This window comes from Panthera tigris, chromosome X (genome assembly GCF_018350195.1).
Source record: "Panthera tigris isolate Pti1 chromosome X, P.tigris_Pti1_mat1.1, whole genome shotgun sequence".
In the NCBI taxonomy this organism is placed as follows: Eukaryota; Metazoa; Chordata; class Mammalia; order Carnivora; family Felidae; genus Panthera; species Panthera tigris.
Window position 1 is genome coordinate 97,763,303 of NC_056677.1, and position 23,241 is coordinate 97,786,543.

General features: G+C 48.9%; 1 protein-coding gene and 1 long non-coding RNA gene across 2 annotated transcripts; one reads left to right on the forward strand and one right to left on the reverse strand.

Annotated features, from left to right (window-relative positions):
- The first annotated feature begins 907 nt into the window (after positions 1-907).
- SOWAHD (sosondowah ankyrin repeat domain family member D) lies at positions 908-2,557 on the forward strand. The gene has a single exon (XM_042974893.1). It carries the CDS (start codon positions 972-974, stop codon positions 1,944-1,946), a length of 975 nt encoding a protein of 324 aa, XP_042830827.1. The 5' UTR covers positions 908-971; the 3' UTR covers positions 1,947-2,557.
- A 30-nt stretch (positions 2,558-2,587) lies between these two features.
- On the reverse strand, positions 2,588-18,950 carry LOC122235434. The gene is made up of 2 exons (XR_006213512.1): positions 18,791-18,950; positions 2,588-2,827 (listed from the first exon to the last, which is right to left on the reverse strand). It is a non-coding gene; the product is annotated as an uncharacterized LOC122235434 (long non-coding RNA).
- Positions 18,951-23,241: the final 4,291 nt, after the last annotated feature.

The following is a 23,241-nucleotide window of genomic DNA, read 5'->3' on the forward strand; positions in this document are numbered from 1 at the left end:
GGTAAAATATCCTCAGGGAGACAACAGCGACACCTCTCTGGAGAGGGCAGGGCGTTGCCCCGGCAGCGGACTGATTCACCTGTGCCTGCTTCTTCAAGCCAACTCGGGAACGGCTGAAGAGGAGGAGAGGGCGGAGAGCCGAGCAGGGACCCGCGGGGAGGAGGGGAACACCCCTTTTCGGGTCCCTGCAAGAGTTTCCGCCTGGACCCTCGTCTCGGGTTCCTCTGCGGGAATCCCGGGCCGCTCCGGGCTCCGCGGGGAGGGCCAAGGCCGTACGAAGGGCAAGGCAAGGGAGCCCGAGTCCCGGGCCGCCTCCGTGAGTGCTAGAGGCGGGACAACGGCGGCTCGGGGACAAAGTGCAGGGAGACTCCCGAGGAGATAAGAGGGAGAGGCGAAGGAAGGGGGCGGGGAGCCAGCGCCCCGGGGCTCGAGGCTCGCGCTCCCGGAGGTCTTGGCCGAGAGCCGGGCTCAGCCCGCCGGGGAGGGGGCGCCCTAGAGCCTCTTCACCCCAGCCGCTGCCGGGATGCCGAGAAGCCCCGCGGGCCGCGGCGGCCGGGCGGCTCGCGAGCGCGGGCGGCGGCCGGGGCCCGCTCGCGCCCGCCCCACCGGAGCGCGCGGGGCGGGAGGCGGGGCTGCCCGGCTCACCTGGCCGTTTGGGGCGGAGCCCCCGCGACCCGGGGACGCGGAGGGAGCGGCGGTACCCACGGGGCTCTAGAGGGGCTTGCCCTGCGTACCCCGCCCGAGCTCCCACCCTCCCAAGCACACCTCCCACCCCCCCACCTCCCGCGCCGGGCCCTCTCTCGGCTCGCGGCCTCTCTCCCTCCCTCTCCCCTCCTTTGCTCCCTCCCTCCGAGCCCAATTGCTCAAGCCGCTTCCTTCCCCAACGCCAGCGCCAGTTCCTCTCCCGGAGGGGCCCGGGAAGGGCAGCGAACGCTCGACACTGGAAACGCCGCGGCGGCGGCGGCCGGACCATGGCCGAGCCCCGAGGGGCCGCGAACCCGGGGCGCAAGGCCTCCCTCGCCGCCACCGCGCTGAGCTCGCGGAGCGCCGCGCCACCCCGCCCCCCGAGAGTGGACCCCAGCAGCCTGGGCAGGTACCGGGACCACGCCGCCGCGGCCGCCGCCTCCCGGGACTTGCACGGCTCGCCGATGCTCTCGGGAACGGGCAGCGGCCGCCGGCGCGGAGCGCTGTGGGAGCTGCTGGGGCTGCAGGGGGCGGCCCCCGCCGGCTGGCTGTCGGAGGAGCGCGCCGAGGAGCAGTCCCCGGCCGGGCCGAACGGTCCGGGGGGCGGCGGCGGCGGCGGCGGCGGCGGCGGGGGGCTGTGCCTGGAGCCCCACGAGCACGCGTGGATACTGGCGGCCGCCGAGGGCCGCCTTGAGGTGCTGTGGGAGCAGCTGGAAGCCGAGCCCGGGCTGCTGCTGCGGTGCGACCCGATCACGGGCTACACGGTGCTGCACTGGCTGGCCAAGCACGGGTGCCACGAGGAGCTCATCCTGGTGTACGACTTCGCCCAGCGCCGGGGGCTGCAGCTCGACGTGAGCGCCTCGGGCAGCGGCGGCCTCACGCCCCTCCACCTGGCGGCCCTGCAGGGCCACGACATGGTCATCAAGGTGCTGGTGGGCGCCTTGGGGGCTGACCCCACGCGCCGCGACTACAGCGGCCACCGGGCCTGTCACTACCTGCGACCCGACGCGCCGCGGAGCCTGCGGGAGCTGTCGGGGGCCGAGGACTGGGAGACGGCGGGCGGCAGAGGGCGGAACAACGCCAACAACAACAGCAGCGGCTGCGCCGCCGCGTGGACGCTGCGACGGACCCCGAGCGCGGTGGGCGCGACCGCCGTGGAGAAGAACTACACGCCCCGAAAGGAGAAGGACTACGCGGGCAGCCGGGTGGCGCAAATTCAGGGCCTTTTCCGCCAAATATTCCCCTTCTTCCAGGACCGGTGAGGGCGACGGAGACCGGAGAGCGCGGAGGGACCGCGACGCCGCGTCGAGGCCTCGGTCTCCGGTTGTCTCGGGCCCCGCCCGAAGGGGCGGCAGCTCGGGCCGAAGCCGAGCGCGCTGTGCCTGCAAGCGGCGGACCACCTCCAGCTTTGTCTCAGGTACCTGTCCCAGGTCTTCTACGGCCACCGGCCAGGAGACCTGGGGACCAGGGTACCCTCACCGAGACAGCAAAGACCAAGCCGCCCTGACGCCGAGTCCCAAGACTACAGGACTACGGAGTTAGGAGCGGGAGTGCCGTCCTACGTGGGAGAGGAAAACTTACGCTTCCAAGAGCCATTTCTGGGCAGGCAGAAGCTCTGGGTTTATTAGGAAGCACTCGCTTAGAAGAACGAGTTAAGACTATAAACCACGGATAACAGAGGAAACACCTGACTGAAGGCTTGACTCGGCTATTCCTGCGGGCAGAGTCACCCTTCCCCCCATCCTGTTCCTGACACCTCCAGGCTTTTACCGGTACTTTTTCTAATGTATCACGGATGACTTCTTGAGCATATTAAAGCGGAGTATGTTTTCCTTTCACATGACAAAGCTGTCCTTTGAGTGACTTTTTTTTTTTTTTTTTTTTTTTTTTTTTTTTTTTTTGGTCCATTAACCGCCGAGTGCGGGAAGCTTCCTACATTTGCAGGGAAGAGCTCACCAGCTGGCCACGAGCTAGTGATCGGGGCGGCTCAGGACCTCGTTCCCACAGCAGATGGCCAAGCCGTGCACTAGAAGGAGCTGCTTTCACCTTGGCTCTGAGTAGAGACACACAGTTTGCCTGTCCCCCGGGGCTCTTTGGCCGCTAGGTCTGGCTTCCGGCACAAGTCTCATCCTCGAGGAGTCGTCTGTAGGGGGCAGAGGGGTGGGAGAAGGGCGAAATGTGCAAGTGTACGTTTCTGATATTTTGTGGTGAGTCATGTAATTTACCTGGACTTCTGCCCTCCCATGAGATACACCCACTGGCACTTTTTCGGAGATAGGGCTTCTTTAATCATCGGCATTGCTTTTTCATTACATGTAATCTATAAGTTATAGTTTGGAAAATTGCCCCCATTCAGAAATTGTGTATGAAGACAGTAGAATACAGGAGGGTTGACTTTGGCCGAAGGGAAGGAAAAGCAGTTGGTGGCTAGGGATCCATGCTGCCTTAGAGAGCGGTGCATTTTCAAAATAGCACGGCATCCCTGGAAGCTTGGACAGCCCTTGCAATGGACTGTTGTGTCCCCAGCCCTCCCATCCCCATCCTTGAACACCAGGGAGAAATTGGGTCATCACAGAACACAGAAAGGCCACCCTGAGCTCATCCACACAGGTTTCCGTCTCCGCCTGGCCCGCCTGCTTGGCCCTCTCTGTTACCTCCTCCCGGCTCAAAACGTTACGATCTTCCCTTAATAACCCACCGGGTTCTTGTCATCCATGAAATGATCCAAACCCTCCCTGTCAACGTTCTCGGCCTGTGGTATGTGTCTAGGAACTACGCCTCAAAACAAATTGACACGGTGTGGCGTAGCAATAACTTTTTGTTCTCCATGAACTTCTTCGGTGTTTGAAAGGGTGAACACTTCCTGGATCCTGGCAGTTGCCATCAGCAGCTGGCACGGCCCACTCCACCCCCAAGCCCATTCTGTAGATGCAAATTGGGTGCCTGATGCAGGGCTGTGGTCTCTGCTCCACCGTCTCTCCCTTGACAGCTTCCAAGGTGGGCGGGGCTGGGTGAAGGCCGTGGGGGCGGGGCCTTCCTGCCCAGCGGCTGGGGCTGCGGGCTCCCGGGCTTGGAGGGAACGTTGGCTTGCGCCGGGGCCCAGCGTTCAAAGGACCGTTAGAACAGCAGTCCCCTCTTCGTGGGAAAAGTCTGCCCCTAAGCATCTGAACTATCAGCAGATCTGAGCACCTGAGACAGGCATCTGCCCTGCTTCTTCCAAAATGAAAACCAAGTCAGCCGGAAGATTGGAAAGCACTTTGTATCGTTTCTCCCGGAGTCAGCTATTCTCCCGCGCAGATTTCCCTCATCATGGGATATTGCCTAGCCTACCTCCTCCATGTAAAATTGAGGTTTGGCTGCAGGGGACAAACTCCCATGCTGAAAAGCCTCCATGCCTCACATCAAGCCATTGGCATTTCTGGTATGCTTTTTGAGGCAAGACTGGTATGCTTACCCCAAGAGAAAGAACAGATTCCCTGAGAAACTGCTTTCCAGGGGAGCAAGACGGAGCTAAACAGATGATGCAAATCTGCATTCTGGTGGAGCAGGGGACGAGGAAAGGTGACAGAAGCAGGCCTGTGACAGGTGAGCATGAGAGTTTCAGGTGGGTTGCCACCCAAGGGCGGGGCCTGACCCAGGGGAAAGGTGCAGGAAAAGCTTTCCAGGGAGGAAGGTAAGGCCGGATCTGAGGCTCCAGGGGTGCGTGGGGCGTTGGTCAGTGGAAGAGGGGAGGGGCCTCCTGGCAGAGCCACCGGAGTATGTCTGGGAGAATACAGCAAGTACCGGGAAATGTAAGTCGGCAGGTTTGGCAGGAAGGCGGGAGCCGGGCAGTAGTTAAGGACAAAGCTGGAGAAGTGGGCGGGGGTTCAGATCACCAAGGGTCTCATAGGTCATGCTAATGGAGGAGCGTGGATTTTGGCCTAAAGGTAGCCAGGAGCCATAGAAGGTTTCTAAGCAGAGGACTAACCTGCTGGGATTTTAGAAAAGTCACTCTGGCAGTCACATGAAGCATGGATGTGCCAGGGAGACAGTCGGGGGGGGGGGTCGCAGTGGAACATCACACAAGCAAAGCGTTTCTGGAAAAACGAAGAAAAGTCATGCTTCAACTCAGAAGTTCACAGAACCCTGTGGAGAGCAGTGGCTTTCAAACTTTTTTTTCCTCCATAGAACTTGCTCTCACGAAGCTGACCTCGAAGCCCCACGTGTAAAACTGGTGAACACGGAGATGGACAGACGGTGGCACACAGCGACACCCCCCCCCCCCCCCCCCGCCCAGCAAAATTCAAAACCACTGGTGTGCAAAGCACTTAGCCTAGCCTGGGTTTGAATGCCGACTACCGATCAGTGACCTTGAGCAAGCAGGCCACTCACTCCTCTGAGTTGTGCTTCCTCATCAGCAAAATGGGACCAACACAACCTCCCCAGCAGGGTTCCGAGGGTTTCAGATGATGCATGTGCAACAGCCTAGCACACCGCAGGGCACACGGAGACCAGGAGAGGGGCGCCTGGGGGGCTCAGTCGGTTGAGCGTCGGACTCTTGATTTCAGCTCAGGTCATGATCTCACAGTTCCTGGGATCGAGTCCCAAGTTGGGCTCTGAGCTGTTGAGCAGAGCCTGCCTGAGATTCTCTCTCTGCCACTCCCCTGATTGTGTGGGTGTGCACAGGCTCACACGTGCACTCTCTCTCTCAAAAAAAAAAAAAAAAAAAAAAGGGAGGGGGGACAAACGGGCTCAAGTCTCCCCCAGCCTTCTGGCCAAATCTGTGACTCTCTCCTCTTGGCAGCCAAGCCTCTCCAAAGGGAGGTCTCCTCCCCTCACTGTCTCCATCTCACATCTTTTTTTTTAATGTTTATTTGTTTATTTTGAGAGAGAGAGAGTGCACGCCAGCATGGGGAGAGGCATAGAGAGAGGAGAGAGAGAGAGAATCCCCAGCAGGCTCCACACTGTCAGCACAGAGCCCGACTCGGGCCTCGATCCCACGAACTGAGATCATGACCTGAGCCAAAATCAAGAGCTGGATCCTTAACCGACTGAGCCCCCCAGGCGCCCCTCATCCCCTCATTTCTAAATCTCTCCTCGACGCTCTGCATTCTGGTTTCCACCTCCATCATCCCAGCACGATTGCTTCTACGCCGTCTCCAGCGATGACCTCCCAGCTGCCCAGTGCAAGTCCTTATCTTCATTCGCTTCCTGGCCTCACTGACTCATGTTGGCTACTTCCTACTCCTGGAAACTCTCTTCCCTCGTCTTCCATGACCTCCTACAGCTGTGATTGCTGGCATTTCCCAACTTGAAGTGTCAGAAAGCTTTCTTTTCACTCTGCATTCTCTCCCCGAGTCCTTTTCTCCCTGCCCCACGCCCCTGCCTGCTCCCTTCCTCACTCTGCCAGCCACACAGCCCTCCTAGCAAGGTTCCTTGAAAGAGCCATGTTCTTCCGAGTTCTGGGAATTCCTACATGCCGTTCCCTCTCCAGAAACACTCTTCCCTCTGTTCTTTGCCCCCTTCACCTGGCCCACTCCCACTCATCCTGCAGATGTTAGTCACTGCCTTGGGGAAGACTTCCTTGCCCCTTGGGCTGGGTTAGCACTTGGCTCATTCTGCTCCTTTTCATAGTCCTCCTTATACTTTTTTCAAAAATTTTTTTTAGCATTTATTTATTTTTGAGAGACAGAGCATGAGCGGGAGAGAGGCAGGGAAAGAGGAAGACAGAGAATCCGAAGCAAGCTCCAGGCTCCGAGCTCGAACTCACCAACCTGTGAGATCATGACCTGAGCGGAAGTCGGATGCTTGCCCCCGACTGAGCCACCCAGGCGCCCCTAGTCCTCATTACACCTGAGGAAATTATTCCAGCAGTTATTACATTAAAATCTCCCCTGCCACCACTAGACTTACATTCCATGAAGACAGGGACCAAGTCTGTCTTACCCACTACAGTACCCCTAGTTCCTGATGAATGGAGGGTGCTTAATAAATAGATATGGATTTGGCCATGGAATCATAGCTTGGCACTCAAAGCCACAAGGGACAAAACGAGAAAGAGATAAATTGGACTTCACCGAAATTAAAGACTTGGGGGCCTCAAAGGAAAACGATTGGGAAAGTAAAAAGACGACCCACAGAACAGAAGATATTTGCAAACATATATCTTGTAAGGCTCCAGTATCTGGAGTATATAAAGAATCCTACAACTCAACGACAAAAATATAAACAACCTGCCCTCAAGAAATGGGCAAAGGACTGGAACGGGCGGGGCGGTTCTCCGGAGAAGAAGGGATATATGCAAATAGCCGACAAGCGCCTGAAAAGATGTTCGACATCATCAGTGATGAGGGAAATGCACGTGAAGCCCAGAATGACATACGACTTTATAGCCACGAGGATGGCTGTGATCAGATTATAACAAGCATTGGACAAGGATGCAGAGAAATGAGAACCCTCATTCTCCACTGGTGGGAATGTAAACTGGTGCAGCCACTTTGGAAAGCAGTCTGGCAGCTCCTCAAAAAGTTGGAACGTACAGTTACCATATGTGATATTGCGATTTATAGTAAATACATATTTGGAGGCGCCTGGGTGGCTCAGTCGGTGCAGCGTCCGACTCTTGTTTTCGGCTCAGGTCAGGATGTCACGGTTCATGGGACTGAGCCCCACATCCGGCTCCGCGCTGACAGTGTGGAGTCTGCTTGGGATTCTCTCTCTCTCTCTCTCTCTCTCTCTCTCTCCCCCCTCCCCCGCTCACATACACTCGCTCTCTCATTCTCTCTCAACATAAATAAATAAACTGAAATTTAAAAAATATATATGTATATATTTGGCCCTTGACCTTGTTCCAGGCTCAGAGCAACCCTTCAAATTTCCTGATAAGAGTGATAATGGTGTCTTGTTATGTTAAACAGGTGTCTTTTGGAAAGCCCTTAAGACAGGGCTGGTTGCCAGGGCCACCAACCCCAGGATTACCCAAAGTAACAGAACTTTCCGTACCTCCCCCAAACCTCCTGGGAGGGAAGAGGGCCTGAGGTTGAGTCAGTCCCCAAAGGCCAATGATTTAATCAACCATGGCTAGGTAATGAAGCGTCCATAAAGAGCCAAAAGGAAGGAATTCTAAGAGCTTCTGGGATGCTAGGTGAGTGGCACCCTGGAGGGCATGGAAGCCCCGAGAACCCTTCCCTATGCCTTGCCCTAAACATTTCTTCCATGCGTCTCTTCCTGAGTTATACCCTTTTGTCATAAACTAGGGATCTAATAAGTGAAACGTTTCTCTGATTTCTATGAGGTGCTCTAGCGAATTAATCGAACCCAAGGAGAGGGTCCTTGGAACCTGCAATCTACAGCTGGTCAGCCAAAAGCACCGGTGACACCTGGGTTTATGACTGATATCTAAAGTTGTCAGGGGAGGGGGTGAGTCTTGTAGGACTCAGTCCTCGACCTGTGGAATCTGGTGCCGTCTCCCGGTGGACAGTGTCAGAATGAAGCTAAATCGAGTTACGTTGTAGGGTATCCAGCTGGCACGAAAGAATTGATCCTTATTAGTGTGGGGAACACCACCCCCCCGCCCATACACACATGGGAATTGGTACCATAACTTGTTTGCTCTGTGACTCAGAAATTCCACTCCTGGGTATCAAGTTATCTACCTAAGAGAAATGAAAACATATGTCCACACAAAAATTTCTACGTGAATGTTCATAGCAGCATCATTCATAATAGCCAAAAGCTAAAAATAACCCTAATGTCTACCAACAGGTGAATGGATAAGCAAAATGTGGCGTCACCACACAATAGAATGTTGTTTGGCCATAAAAAGGAATCAAGTTCCAATACATGCAACAAAGTGGATGAACCTTGAGAAGGTAATGATAGGGATGCCTCGGTGATTCAGCCAGTTGAGCATCTGACTCTTGATTTTGGCTCAGGTCACGATCTCACGGTTTGTGAGTTTGAGCCCCGTGTCGGGCTCTGTGCTGACAGCTTGGAGCCTGGAGCCTGCTTTCGATTCTGTCTCCCTCTCTCTCTGCTCCTCCCCCGCTCATGCTCTGTCTCCCTGTCTCTCTCTCTCTCTCTCTCTCAAAAATAAACATTAAAAAAATTAAAAAAATATATATATACATATATATATATGTATATATATATACATAAAGGTTGCCTAGGGCTGAGAAGGATGGGGGGCTAGAAGGTGATAGTAAAGGGCAGGGAATTTCTTTTAAGGTGATGAAAATATTCCAAAATTGGCTGTGGTAATGGTAGCACATATCTGTAAATATACTAAAAGAAACTCAACTGTACACTTTGTTTTTTTGAGAGAGAGAGAAAAGAGAGAGAGAGAGAGAGAGATGCAGGGCTCACCCGAAACAGGGCTGGAGCTCACCCGATGTGGGACTCGAACTTATGAACTGTGAGATCATGACCTGAGCCAAAGTCAGATGCTTCACGACTGAGCCCAGGTGCCCCCTGTACACTTTATTTTTCAACTGAGGTATAGTTGACGTACGATATTATACTAGTTTTAAGTGTACATCGTAGTAAGTTGACAATTACATACATTACAAAATGCTCATCATAGTAAGTGTAGTTACCACTGGCCAACCGTACAAAATTATTACATTATTGACTGTATTCCCTAGGCCGTATTTTTCATCCCCATGATTTATTTCTTTTATGACTGAAAGTTTGTACCTCTTAATCCTCCTCACCTATTCTCTCCGTCCCTCCACCCTTCTCCTCTGGTGACCACCATTTTGGTATGTTTGTTAATGAGTCTGTTTCTGGGACACCTGGCAGGCTTTGTCCATAGAGCACGCGACTCTTGAGCTCAGGGTTGTGAGTTCAAGCCCCATGTTGGGCATGGATCCTACTTAAAATAAAAATGAAAAACAAATAAGTCTGACTCGATTTCTCTTTTGTTTGTTCTTTTGTTTTTTAGATTCCACATATACGTGAAATCATAGGGCATTTGTCTTTCTCTGACTTATTTCATGTAGCATTATACCCTCTAGGTCCATCCATGTTGTCATGAATGGCAAGATTTCATTCTTTTTTATGGCTATGACTCCATTGTGTGTGTATATATATATATATATATACCACATTCTCTTTACCCATTCATCTACTGATGGACACTTAAGTTGTTTACCTATCTTGGCTATTATAAATAATGCTGCAATAAACATAGGTGTGCATGTATCGTTTCGAATTAGTGTTTTCATTTTCTTCGGGTAAATAACCAGCAGTGGAATGATTGGATCATATGATATGTGTGTTATTAATTTTTTGAGGAACCTCCACACCGTTTTCCAGAGCGGCCGCACCAGTTTGCATTCCCACCAACAGTGCAAGAGGGTTCCCGTTTCTCCACGTCCTCGCCAGCATCTATAGTCTCCTGATTTGTTCATTTTAGCCACTCTTACCGGTGTGAGGTGGTATCTCAGTGTGGTTTTGATTTGTATTTCCCTGATGAGGAGTGACGTTGAGCATCTTATGTGCCTGTTGGCCATCTGGATGTCTTCTTTGGAAAAATGCCTATCCAGGCCCTTTGGCAATTCTTTACCCAGATTATTTGGGGGTTTTGGGGTTTGCTTTTTAGTGTTGAGTTGTAGGAGTTCTTTATATATTTTGGATATTAATCCCTTATCAGATATATCATTTGCAAATATGTTCTTGCATTTCAGTAGGTTGCCTTTTTGTTTTCTTGATGGTGTCCTTCACTGTGCAGAAACTTTTTAGTTTGATGTAGTTGCAATTACTTGTTTTTGCTTTTGTTTCCCTTGCCTGAGGAGACAGATCCAGAAAAATATTGCTAAGGCTGATGTCTAAGAGATTACTGCTTTTTTTTTTTTAAGAGTTTTATGGTTTCAGGTCTTACATTTAGATCTTTAGTCCATTTTAACTGTATTTTTACTTATGGTGTAAGTAGTCCAGTTTCATTCTTCTGCATGTAGCCGTCCAGTTTTCCCAACACCTTTTATTGAAGAGTCTGTCTTTTGCCCATTGTAGATTCTTGCCTCCATTGTCATAGATTAAATGACCATATAGGCATGGGTTTACTTCTGGGTTTTCTATACCATTCTATTGTTTTATGTGTCTTTTTTTTTAATGTTTATTTATTTATTTATTTTGAGAGAGAGAGTAGAGAACAAGTGGAGGAGGGGCAGAGAGAGTGGGAGACAGAATCCCAAGCAGGCTCTGCATGGTCAGCACAGAGCCCCACATGGAGCTTGAACTCATGAACTGTGAGTCCATGACCTGAGCTGAAATCAAGAGTTGGATGCCCAACCCACTGAGCCAGCCAGGTGCCATCTGTGTGTCTGTTTTTGTGCCAATACCATACTGTTTTGATTACTGTAGCTTTGTAGTGTTGTTTTATTTTTTATTTTTTAATTTTATTTTTATAAATTTTTAACGTTTATTTATTATTGAGAGACAGAGACAGAGCACGAGAGGGGCAGAGAGAGGGGGAGACACAGAAGCCGAAGCAGGCTCTGGGATCCAGCTGTCAGCACAGAGCCCGATGTGGGGCTCGAACCCACAAACCATGAGCTCATGACCTGAGCTGAAGTCCAAGGCTTAACCGACTGAGCCACCCAGGCGCCCCTGTAGTATTGTTTTAAATCTAGGATTGTGATACTTCCAACTTTGTTCTTCTTTCTTAAGATTGCTTTAGTTATTTGGGGTCTTTTGTGGTTCCATACAAATTGTAGGATTATTTGTTGTAGTTCTGTGAAAGAGAGTATTGGTATTTTTATTGGGATTGCATTGAATCTGTAGATTGCTTTGGATGGTACGAACATGTTAACAATATTAATTCTTCCCATCCACGAGCATGGACTGTCTTTCCATTTATTTGTGTCATCTCCAATTTTGTTCATCAAGGTCTCATAGTTTTTAGAATACAGGCCTCTCACTTCCTTGGTTAAATTTGTTCCTAGGTATTTTATTGTTGTTTTTTTTTAATGTTTACTTATTTTTGAGAGAGAGAGACAGAGAGAGACAGAGAGAGAGAGCATGAGCGGGGAAGGGGCAGAGAGAGAGAGAGACAGAGACACAGAATCTGAAACAGCCTCCAGACTCTGAGCTGTCAGCACAGAGCCCAGTGTGGGACTCGAGCTCGGGACCAGCAAGATCATGACCTGAGCCGAAGTCGGACGCTGAACCGACTGAGCCACCCAGGCGCCCCAGTATTTTCAGTATTTTATTCTTTTTGGTGAAATACAAATGGGATTGTTTTCTTAATTTCTGTTTCTGCCACTTCATTATCAGCGTATAGAAATACAACAGATTTCTGTATATTAATTTTGTATCCTGCAACTTTATTGAGTTCATTTTCAGTTCTCCCTTCCAATGGAGATACCATGTATGCTTTCCATGTTACATAGTAACATGTCATCTGCAAATAGGGAACATTTTACTTCTTCTTTACCAATTTGGATGGCTTTTACTTCTTTTTCTGGTCTGATTGCTGCGGCTAAGACTTGCAGTGCTATGCTGAATAAAAGTGCTAAGAATGGACATCCTAGTCTCGTCCCTGACCTGAGAGAAAAAGCTTTCAGCTTTTCACCATTGAATATGATATTAGTTGTGGGTTTGTTATATACGGCCTTTCTCCTGTTGAGATAGGTTCCCTCTACTCACAAGCATGAGGTCATGACCTGAACTAAAGTCACAGGCTTAGCCGACTGAGCCACCCAGGCGCCCTGAGATGTCTTCCTTCTAGACTCGCTTTACCCACCCAGGTGCCTCTCCTTATTGATTTTCTATCTGGATGATCTATCCACTGATGTAAGGGGATGGGTGTTAGAGTGCCTTATTATTGTATTACTGTCACTTTCTCCCTTATGTCTGTCACTATTTCTTTACATATTTAGACACTCCCCTGTTGGGTGCATATATATTTATAATTGTTATATCCTTGGGGCGCCTGGGTGGCCAGGTCGGTTAAGCGGCCGACTTCAGCTCAGGTCATGATCCCGTGGTTCATGGGTTCGAGCCCCGGATCGGGCTCTGTGCTGGCAGCTTGGAACCTGGAGCCTGCTTCGGATTCTGTGTCTCCTTCTCTCTCTGCCCCTCCCCCACTCACGCTCTGTCTTTCTCTGTCTCTCAAAAATTAATATACATTAAAAAAAATTTTTAATAAAAAACCCCCACAATTGTTACATCCTCTTGTTGGATTGACCCCTTTATCATTATGTAGTGCTGTTCTTTGTCTCTTATTACACTCTCCCTTTTAAACCCTATTTTGTTTGATACAAGTATTGCCTACCCCAGCTTTTTTTTTTTGGCTTCCATTTACATGGAGCATATTTTTCCATTCATTCACTTTTTGTTTGTGTGTGTCTTTAAGTCTGTTGTGAGTCTCTTGTAGGAAACATATAGATGGGTCTTGTTTTCGTTTGTTTGGTTGTCTGGGTTTTTTTTTTTTTTTTAATATATTCAGTCACCCTAGTCTTTTGATTGGTGCATGTGGACCAATTGCTTTTTTTTTTTTTTAATGTTTATTCATTTTGAGAGAGAGAGAGGAGAGAGAGAGGAGGACAGAAGATCCAAAGCAGGCTTTGCTGACAGCAAAGAGCCCAATGTGGGACTCGAACCCATGAACCATGAGATCATGACCTGAGTGGAAGTCAGACGCTTAACTGACTGAGCCACCCAGGCAACCCTAGACCATTTACTTTTTTTTTTTAATTTTTTTTAAACGTTTATTTATTTTTGAGAGACAGAGAGACACAGAGCATGAGCAGGGGAGGGGCAAAGACAGAGACACATACACAGAATCTGAAGCAGGCTCCAGGCTCTGAACTGTCAGCACAGAGCCCGATGCAGGGCTCGAACCCATGAGCCGTGAGATCATGACCTGAGCCAAAATCAAGAGTTGGACGCTTCACCGACTGAGCCACCCAGGCGCCCCTCCCTGAATTAATTTTTTAGATGTAATTAATTGCATTACTTTTGTCTTTTACCATTCATACATAAGTGATGGTTACCTTTACCAGTGAAATTATTTTTTCATAATTTTCTTACTTCCAGTTATGTCCCCTTTTTTTTTCCACTTAAAGGAGTCCCTTTAACATGTCTTGGAAAGCTGGTTTTGTGGCGATGAACTCCTTTAACTTTTGTCTGTCTTAGAAACTCTATCTCTCCTTTAATTCTGAATGGCAGCCTTGCTGGGTAGAGTATTCTTGGTTGTAGGTTTTTTTCCTTTCAGCACTGTGAATGTGTCGTGCCACATCCTGGCCTGCAAACTTTCTGCCAAAGGATCAGCTGTTAGCCTTATAAGCTTTCCCTTGTACATAACACACACACACACACACACACACACACACTAGTAAAAGAAAAGTATCAACTCTTACTTATTCTTGTATCCCCCATGCCCAATACAGAAATATGAGCATTCATTTTGCATGATGCTTTTGGTCGATCTATTTCACATTTGACATGAACTAGATCTCAACCTCAGGACAAAGACCTGACGGTTGACACAGGAACTAAATGACCTAGAGCCAACTGAGCTCAGCTCAGTATGATAAATGATGTTCATATGAGGGGCCCTGGGTGATTCCGACCAGATAAAAGTAGTTAGTAGTTCAGTTGAAGAAGGCGGAGAAGTTTATGGTGCGTCCTGAATATGTAACAGTCTAGGGGCACTTGGCTGGCTCATTTGATAGAGTATACAACTCCTAATCTTGGGGTCTTGAGTTCAAGACTTACGTTGGGCATAGTGCGTACTCAAAAACAACCAAACACGGGGCACCTGGGTAGCTCAGTTGGCTGAGTGTCCAACTCTTGACTTCAGCTCAGGTCATGATCCCAGGGTCATGGGATCCAGCCCTGCATTGGGCTCCATGCTCAGCGTGGACCCTGCTTAAGATTCTCTCTCTCTCCCTCTCCCCCCTCCCCCATGCTGTCTCTCTAAAATTAAAAAAATAAAATAAAAAAACAAAAACAAAACAAAACAAAACTTCTGTTTTGAATATGTAACAGTCTAAAAGCTTTAGTTCATATGGGAGTACTCTTCAGTAATCCAGAAAATGTACATTTATAGAACACAGTCAGTAGATGAGGTGCTCCAGGATTTGGAGCCTTTTAAAGGTACGATGGTCTTTTTGATGTGTTGCTTAGGTAGGCTACAGTCCCCATTCACTCAAACACTAATCTAGGTATTGCAGTCAGGGTATTTTGCAGATGTAATGAAATCCATAGTTCAGTTTAAGTAAGGGAGGTTATCCTGGATAACCTGGGTGGGACTGATTTAATCAGTTGAGGAGCCTTAAGAGCAGGGTTGAAGCTCCCTCAAGAAAAGAAATTCTGCCTGTGGACAGCCCAAGCTCATGAGGTACACTGTGCCCTTCTGAAGGCCTGCCCTGTGGATTCCCAATTTGCCTAGTCAGACCTCACCATCATGGATGTCAGTTCCTTGTGATAAATCTCTTAATAGATATTGCCTACTGGTCCTGCTTCTCTGGTTGAACACTGATACAAAAAGCAACTATGATGGGGCACCAGGGTGGCTCAGCCTGTTAAGCGTCTGACTCTTGGTTTTGGTCATGATCTCACAGTTCGTGGGATTGAGCCCTGCATCGGGCTCTGAGCTGACAGTGCGGAGCCTGCTTGGGATTCTCTCTCTCTCTCTCTCTCTCTCTCTCTCTCTCTCCCTCTCTCTGTTCCTCTGCTGTCCCAGTGCTCTTCTCTGCCTCAAAAGAAATAAATACACTTAAAAAAAAAACCCAATTATGTTACTTCAAGATGATAGTTTGTGATCAGATTAAAGTTTATTCGGATGGGAAATACCTAATGCCCAGATCTTGGTTTCTAATACCATTTCCCAGTAAAAGAAACCAAGGTTCCTTGCTTCTTTGGAAAAATAGTTGATTCTAGGGCTGGGAAGGTACTGGATTATAACACAAAGTATAAAAGAAATATCCATAAGTCCATTTTGATAGAAATAAATTATTAAATAAATAAACAAATAAATAGAAAAGAAGAGACACATGTCCCACGCAGAATAATTCCAAATAATTTATGGGGACATTCCTCCCTTAAAGTGTGGAAAATACAATTCTCTGCTCCTTAAGAGAGTGCTGCACATTGTGACTTCCTTCCAAAGAGTAAGGTTGGGAAGAAGGGAAAGTAACTTTATGGTGAAGCCTGAGCCACACTACTTTAGCCAGGTGATCAAGGTCAATATCAAGGGGGATAAATCAGGTTAATGGTATGGACCCTTGACATGATCTGAGAAGAATGGCACTTTATCTCTGTGACCTTCCTCCTCCAAACCTATAACCTCATTCTAATCATGACAAAAACATCAAACAATCCAATAAAGGGGCATCCTACAAAAATTTGACCAGTTCTCAAAATTGTCAAGGTCATCAAAAAGGAAAATCCAAGACACCATCACAGCCAACAAGAGCCTAAGGGGATATAACAACTATACGCAAAGTGGATGGGATCCTGGAACAGAAAACAGATATTAAGTAAAAACTAAGAAAATCCAAACAAATCATGAGTTTTATCTGTATTATCTTCTCAACTTTTTGGTATATCTATAATTGTTCTTTACAAAATCTATTAAGAAACTAGATCAGGGGCACCTGGCTGGCTCAGTCGGTGGAGCACGTGACTCTTGATCTCGGGCTTGTAAGTTCGAGCCCCGTGTTGGATGTAGAGATTACTTAAAAAATAAACTCTTAAAAACAAAGGAAACTAGATCAGGAAAAAACCAGATGAACAAATACTTGTGATTTGTACTGCGTACAAGTTTCAGTACTAGGCTACAAAAGCAGGAGTCACTTTAATTTAAAAGCAAATCTTGGGGCGCCTGGGTGGCTCGGTCGGTTAAGCGTCCGACTTCGGCTCAGGTCATGATCTCACGGTTCGTGGGTTCGAGCCCCGCCTCGGGCTCTGTGCTGACAGCTCAGAGCCTGGATGGAGCCTGCTTCGGATTCTGTGTCTCCCTCTCTCTCTGCCCCTCCCCCACTCATGCTCTGTCTCTCTCTATCTCTCTCAAAAATAAATAAACATTAAAAAAAAACCCCAAAAAGCAAATCTTGACGATTTCAGTGACTGGCAATTTGTTGACCCTTGTTGACAGTGACTATCCTGTCTCCTAGGCAATGCAAAACAAGTGGCTTTTCTAGTCTCAGAGACATTTGCACATAGCCCCCTTTAGATAACCTCACCTTTTATTTCATCAAAAAGATATAAAATATCTAAAAAGAATTTGTTCAGCTTCCTGTAACCAAACCTATGACCCGACTTGTGCGGGCATCCATTGTTTTTCCTCCTGTGCTCCTGTTATAACGATGACACCTCCCATTTAGGCGGCACGACCTAAGAGCCAAGCACCGTGGTAAGCCTATTACACACACTATGGCCTGTGATTATCAGGCCAAACTTAGCAGGTTCTCATCATTTTCCCACTTTAAAGTTGAGGAAACTGACACTCAGGAAAGTAAGTGACTTGCCCAAGGTCTCACAGCTAGAAGGCGACAGGACCCAGATTCCAGAGGCTGAACTCTTTTCTTTTTTTTACCTAATCTTGCCCTGCAACGTGGGTCTCAAACTCACAACCCCGAGATCAAGAGTCACGTGCTCTACCGACTGAGCCAGCCGTCGCCCCTGAACTCTTTTTTTATTTTTTTTTAAATTCCAGTAGAGTTAACATACGGTGCTATATTAGTTTCAGGTGTACAATACAGTGATTCAACGGTTCTATATGTTACTGAGTGTTCATCAGGATAAGTGTACTTTTTTAATATAAATGATTTTCTTTCTTTTTTTAAACTGCTTATTTTTTGAGAGAACGGGGGCGGGGGGTGGAGTGGGTGGGGAGGGGCAGAGAGGCAGGGAGATCGAGGATCTGAAGCAGGCTGTGCGCTGACGTGAGATCATGACCTGAGCCAAAGTTGGACGCTTAACCTTCTGAGCCACCCAGGCGCCCCTAACTTTTTTTTTTTTTTTTAAAGATAAGTGCGTTCTTAGTCCCCTTCACCTAGTTCACCCATCCCCCTACCCAAGCATCTGAACTCTTAATTCCTAGGCTTTCCTCCTCTGTAAGACAAACCCCTAGTCCTGGGCTAACCCGTCCCTCCCCAGCCCCCAGGAGCTTCGATCCATTGGCTATTCCTATTGACCCCCTCTGTCTTCCTACCTTTCCTTCTCTTCTGCGCTCTTCAACGTCATTTTGCAAACAAGCCGTCACTCCTAGGTCAAAACAAAACCCCTCCCCTAACCCACAGCCTCCTCCAGTTCTCTTTTGACTTGCATATCCACAAGATCTCTCTGTTGGATACCTTCACCTGGAAGTCTCACAGCCATCCCAAACCAAATACAGTAAAACCTTGTTTGGTGAGGGTTCCCCAAGATGAGCAAACACTTCTAATCAAATTTAATTTGACAAACGAGTGGTGTCTTGCAATGCGAGTAGTACGTGACGATGATCGCAACTGAGCCCATGGTTCTTGAAATTTGCTCCGAGATACAAGCGCTTTGGATGACAGTCACGTTTCCGGACCGAATCATGCTCGCAAACCAAGGTTTCCCCGGATATACCAAACTGAACCCTTGATCCCTCCGCTTCTCCTCCAAAAAACAACTGTTCTCGTGGTCTTTCCCTCTCAGTAAATGACACCACCATCCACCCTGTTGCTCCGACCAGGAACTTGGGCATGACCCTTGCCCTCTTCTCCCCGCTCTACACGCGGTCACAAGTCTCGCTTCTACTAAATCTCTCTCGTCTGTGCATTTCACGCCATCTCCACTGCCCTGCCTCTGCCTTCGTGCCGTCACCATCATTGCTCACCCAGACCACAAACCACAGCCTCCTACCAGGCTGCTCCCAGCCTACCCTGCCCTACTTCCAACCAGTCTGACCTCGGCAGTCCACACAGCAACCCCGGTGAGAGTCCTTCGACCCAGAGCGGAGACCCTCCGTCCAAGTTCGAACCCTTCAATGTTTGCCTGGGCCTCAGGGTAGAATCCAAACTCTCTCTCAAGGCTTAGAGGCTCCCGGTGATCTGACCCCAGCTTCCGCCTTCAGCCCCGTTCCCCCATCACCCCTTCCGTCAGCACCCTCTCCTGCCACTACCCACCGAACACGTCCCTTTTCTGCACTTACTTCCACACAGAGTGACTTTCCGTTCCATCAAGTCTCCCAGCTTTCCCCCGACCGGGCCTTTTTGCAGGCCTCTGCCCAGGACGGGAACGTGCCCCACTCGGTGCCCCGGCCCTGAGTCCTCCGCAGCCCGCGGGGCTCAGCTGGCTCTTCCTCGGCCCCTCCCCCATCAGGGCAGGACTTACTGCCTTCCTGGCCACATTAGAGGCTGCGACTGTCTACATTCACCTGCCGCACCGTAGGCCGTGAGCCTCTGAAGACTGGAGTCTGTGGATGTGGCTCATCCCCGCAGCCCAGCACCCAGCCCTGCGGGTCTGCCTCATCGCCCGCGGTGCGCGTTTGTGGGAGGAACAAGTGGAAGGTGGAGGCAGGTGACCTTGAACCTAGATCCACAGCCCTACTGATTAAACCAATAATCTTTTTTTTTTTTTTTTTTGTAGCTCATTGCCCTTCCGTTCCCATGCCCCGTGGAAACATTTTTGTTTTCTTTTTTTTTTTTTTTTTAATTTTTTTTTTTCAACGTTTTTTATTTATTTTTGGGACAGAGAGAGACAGAGCATGAACGGGGGAGGGGCAGAGAGAGAGGGAGACACAGAATCGGAAACAGGCTCCAGGCTCCGAGCCATCAGCCCAGAGCCTGACGCGGGGCTCGAACTCACGGACCGCGAGATCGTGACCTGGCTGAAGTCGGACGCTTAACCGACTGCGCCACCCAGGCGCCCCACATTTTTGTTTTCTAACGAATACCCTATCAGATGTATATGTCGAGAGTTACAAATGTGTCACTAGAAGTTCATGACTTTTGAACCAGTTTCCTCATTTTAAGTGGAAGGAAACCGAAGTCCCCAAAGCTGAAGTGATTGTTCGCAGCAGGCCCATTGTAGCGATAAAACTGGGACCAGACCTCAAATTTCTTCTTCTTCTTTTTGTAACAGTTTATTTATTTAGGAGTCTCTACACCCAATGTGGGGTTCAGACTCATGACTCTAGGAGTCACGTGCTTTTCTGACTGAGCCAGCCGGGTGCCCCTAGATCTCGGATTTCTTGCTTCTAGTACTCTTTTTTTTTTTTTTTTCAACGTTTTTTTTTTTTGTTTTTTTTTTTTTTTTTTTATTTTTGGGACAGAGAAAGACAGAGCATGAACGGGGGAGGGGCAGAGAGAGAGGGAGACACAGAATCGGAAACAGGCTCCAGGCTCCGAGCCATCAGCCCAGAGCCTGACGCGGGGCTCGAACTCACGGACCGCGAGATCGTGACCTGGCTGAAGTCGGACGCTTAACCGACTGCGCCATCCAGGCGCCCCGCTTCTAGTACTCTTATCACCTCTCTTACACCATGCGGTGACGGATTAAAGGTGACCCTGAGTTCTTTGATACTCTTCCTGATGGTGAGCTCTGTATCCCCTTCCCTTGAATCCACGTGGGTTCTGCAACTGCTCAGACCAATAAAGTAGAGCAAAAGAGATATTCTGGGCAGAGCCCAAACTGAGAACGTAGGGTCCCTTCTAAACATTGATTAAGAATTTCAAGACGGCGGGGTGGCCACGTGACTCAGTTCATAGAGCATGTGACTCTTGATCTCAGAGTCATGGGTTCGAGTCCCATGTTGGGTGTAGAGAATGCTGAAAAAATGAAATAAACTTTAAAAAATAGGATATTTTGGGGGCACCTGGGTGGCTCAGTCGGTCAAGCCTCTGACTCCGGCTGAGGTCATGATCTCCCGGTTCGAGAGTTCGGGCCCTGTGTCGGGCTCTGTGCTGACAGCCCGGAGCCGGGAACCTGCTTCGGATTCTGTCTCCCTCGCTCTCTGCCCCTCCCCTGCTCGCATTCTGTCTCTCTCTATCTCTCTCTCAAAAACAAAAACAAATCAAAAATTTTTAAAAAAGAATAAAAAAATTTTTTTGAAAGAATTTCAAGATGGCAGAGAAGCAGGGCCTTGAACTTAGCAGCGCCCCGTGTGACTGCACAGTCTGTGTGCCCATGAACATGCCAGTTTCAGGGCTCAGGTCGGAAGAAACCGGCAGCGGCTTCCAGTTCCTATTTCTTGGAACGTTCAGTCAAGCCAGATGCCATGCAAGCAGTCAGCTGCCCTGAGATCACCATGCTGCGAGAAGCCCAGGCTACACGGAGAGGCCCTGGAGGATGAGATGCCACGTGCAGAGGAACAGACCGAGGAGCGCCAAGGTGCTCAGCATGTGAGCGTCGGGGTTCACAACAATCACCCCAAGATGTGCCACTTACACATGCGGATTCGTTCAAGCTGAAAGCAATCAAGGCCCAAAAGACTCAGGAAGAGGGGCGCCTGGGTGGCTCAGTCGGTTGGGCATTGGACTTCAGCTTAGGTCATGGTCTCACAGCTCATGGGTTCGAGCCCTGCATCAGGCTCTGTGCTGATAGCTCAGAGCCTGGAGCCTGCTTCGGATTCTGTCTCAGTCTCTCTCTGCCTCTCCCCACTCACGCTCTGTCTCTCCCTCTCTCAAATATAAATAAAAAAATTTTAATAAGGTAAATGTGAGTTCAGAATACTTCCCTTGGCCCCTAGGAATACTTCTCTGTCATTGCACTTATAACACCGTATGATAACTAATTGTCTGTGTGTCTGTTTCCTTGACTAGATCAATGCTTTTCAAACTGTGGACGCAACCTATTAATGGGTTATGAAATATATGTATTTTTTATTTAAAATTTTTTTAATGTTTTATTTATTTTTGACAGAGAGAGACGGAGCATGAGCAGGGGAGGGGCAGAGAGAGAGGGAGACACAGAATCCAAAGCAGGCTCCAGGCTCTGAGCTGTGAGCACAGAGCCCGGTGTGGGGCTCGAACTCACAGACTGCGAGATCATGACCTGAGCCGAAGTCGGACGCTCAACCGACTGAGCCACCCAGGTGCCCTGAAATATACATATATTTTTAATTTTTGTTAATGTTTATTTATTTTTGACAGAGAGAGAGAGACAGAGCATGAGTGTGTGTGGGGGGGCAGAGAGAGAGGGAGACACAGAATCCGAAACAGGCTCCAGGCTCTGAGCTGTCAGCACAGACGCGGGGCTCGAACTCACAAACCGTGAGATCACGACCTGAGCCGTCGGACATGTAACCAACTGAGCCACCCCGGCGCCCCTGAAATATATTTTTAATGAGATAGAATAACATAAAAATATGAGTATGTGTTGCACACAACCAGTATTATATCTAGAAACTTGCAGGTGTGTGTGTGTGTGTGTGTGTGTGTGTGTGTGTGTGGCTATTGGACTACACTGTGAGAGCCCTCAGTGTGGTGTCCGTGCTTAGCCTATTCACCACTATATCCCCAGCAGCCGGCCCATTGTTTGACACATGTAGATGTTGTATAAATATTTGTTAAATGAATGAATGTTATTCTTGACATTTCCTATTCAGAGATGAACCTCCTCATCTTCTTGGGACCCTTTACTGGTTCCTAACAATCCTGGGCTCCAGACTTCTACTCCCTCCGTAAAGCAGGGAGTCTTATAGCAGTTTATTTATTACCCATTCGTTTTCAAATTTTAGTTTTCAGTTTGCACCTAAATATCTACACCAGTGTGAGCTTTCTGTTAACTGCCTGCTGATACAGAAGCTGTTCATCCCCTCCCCAATCCAGTCAAAAACTAAAGAAGGAAGCAAAGGAAGGAAGTGGAGGAGGGAGGGAAGGAGGGAGGGATGGAAGGAAGGAAGGAAGGAAGGAAGGAAGGAAGGAAGGAAGGAAGGAAGGAAGCTGAGGGAAGGGAAGGGAAGGGAAGGAAAAGAAAGAAGAAAAACTATGTTACAGGTTTACTCTAGGAACTCTTAAAGATGAATTGCTACCATTTACTAAGTCTGAACAATAGACCAGATATTTTTTTAATTTAAGTATATTTATTTATTTTGAGAGAGACAGAGAGAGCAAGAAGGGGAGGGGCAGAGAGAGAGGGAGTGAGAGAATCCCAAGCAGGCTCCACGCTGTCAGCGTGGAGCCCGATGTGGGCTTGAACTCACGAACCGTGAGATCAAGACCTGAGCTGAAACCAAGAGTTGGACGCTTAGCCAACTGAGCCACCCAGGCGTCCCCTGACCAGATATTTTTGATATACCATCTCATTTAATTGTCACAGCAAGTCTGTAGCACAGTATTTTTTTTTTTCAACATATGAAGTTTATTGTCAAATTGGTTTCCATACAACACCCAGGGCTCATCCCAAAAGGTGCCCTCCTCAATACCCATTCCCCACCCTCCCCTCCCTCCCACCCCCATCAATCCTCAGTTTGTTCTCAGTTTTTAAGAGTCTCTTATGCTTTGGCTCTCTTCCACTCTAACCTTTTTTGGTTTTTTTCCTTCCCCTCCCCCATGGGTTTCTGTTAAGTTTCTCAGGATCCACATAAGAGTGAAACCATATGGTATCTGTCTTTCTCTGTATGGCTTATTTCACTTAGCATCACACTCTCCAGTTCCATCC

Bases quoted from the DNA above. Each gene is read 5' to 3' on its own strand.
- SOWAHD (XM_042974893.1), top strand. From the start codon at position 972: ATGGCCGAGCCCCGAGGGGCCGCGAACCCGGGGCGCAAGGCCTCCCTC.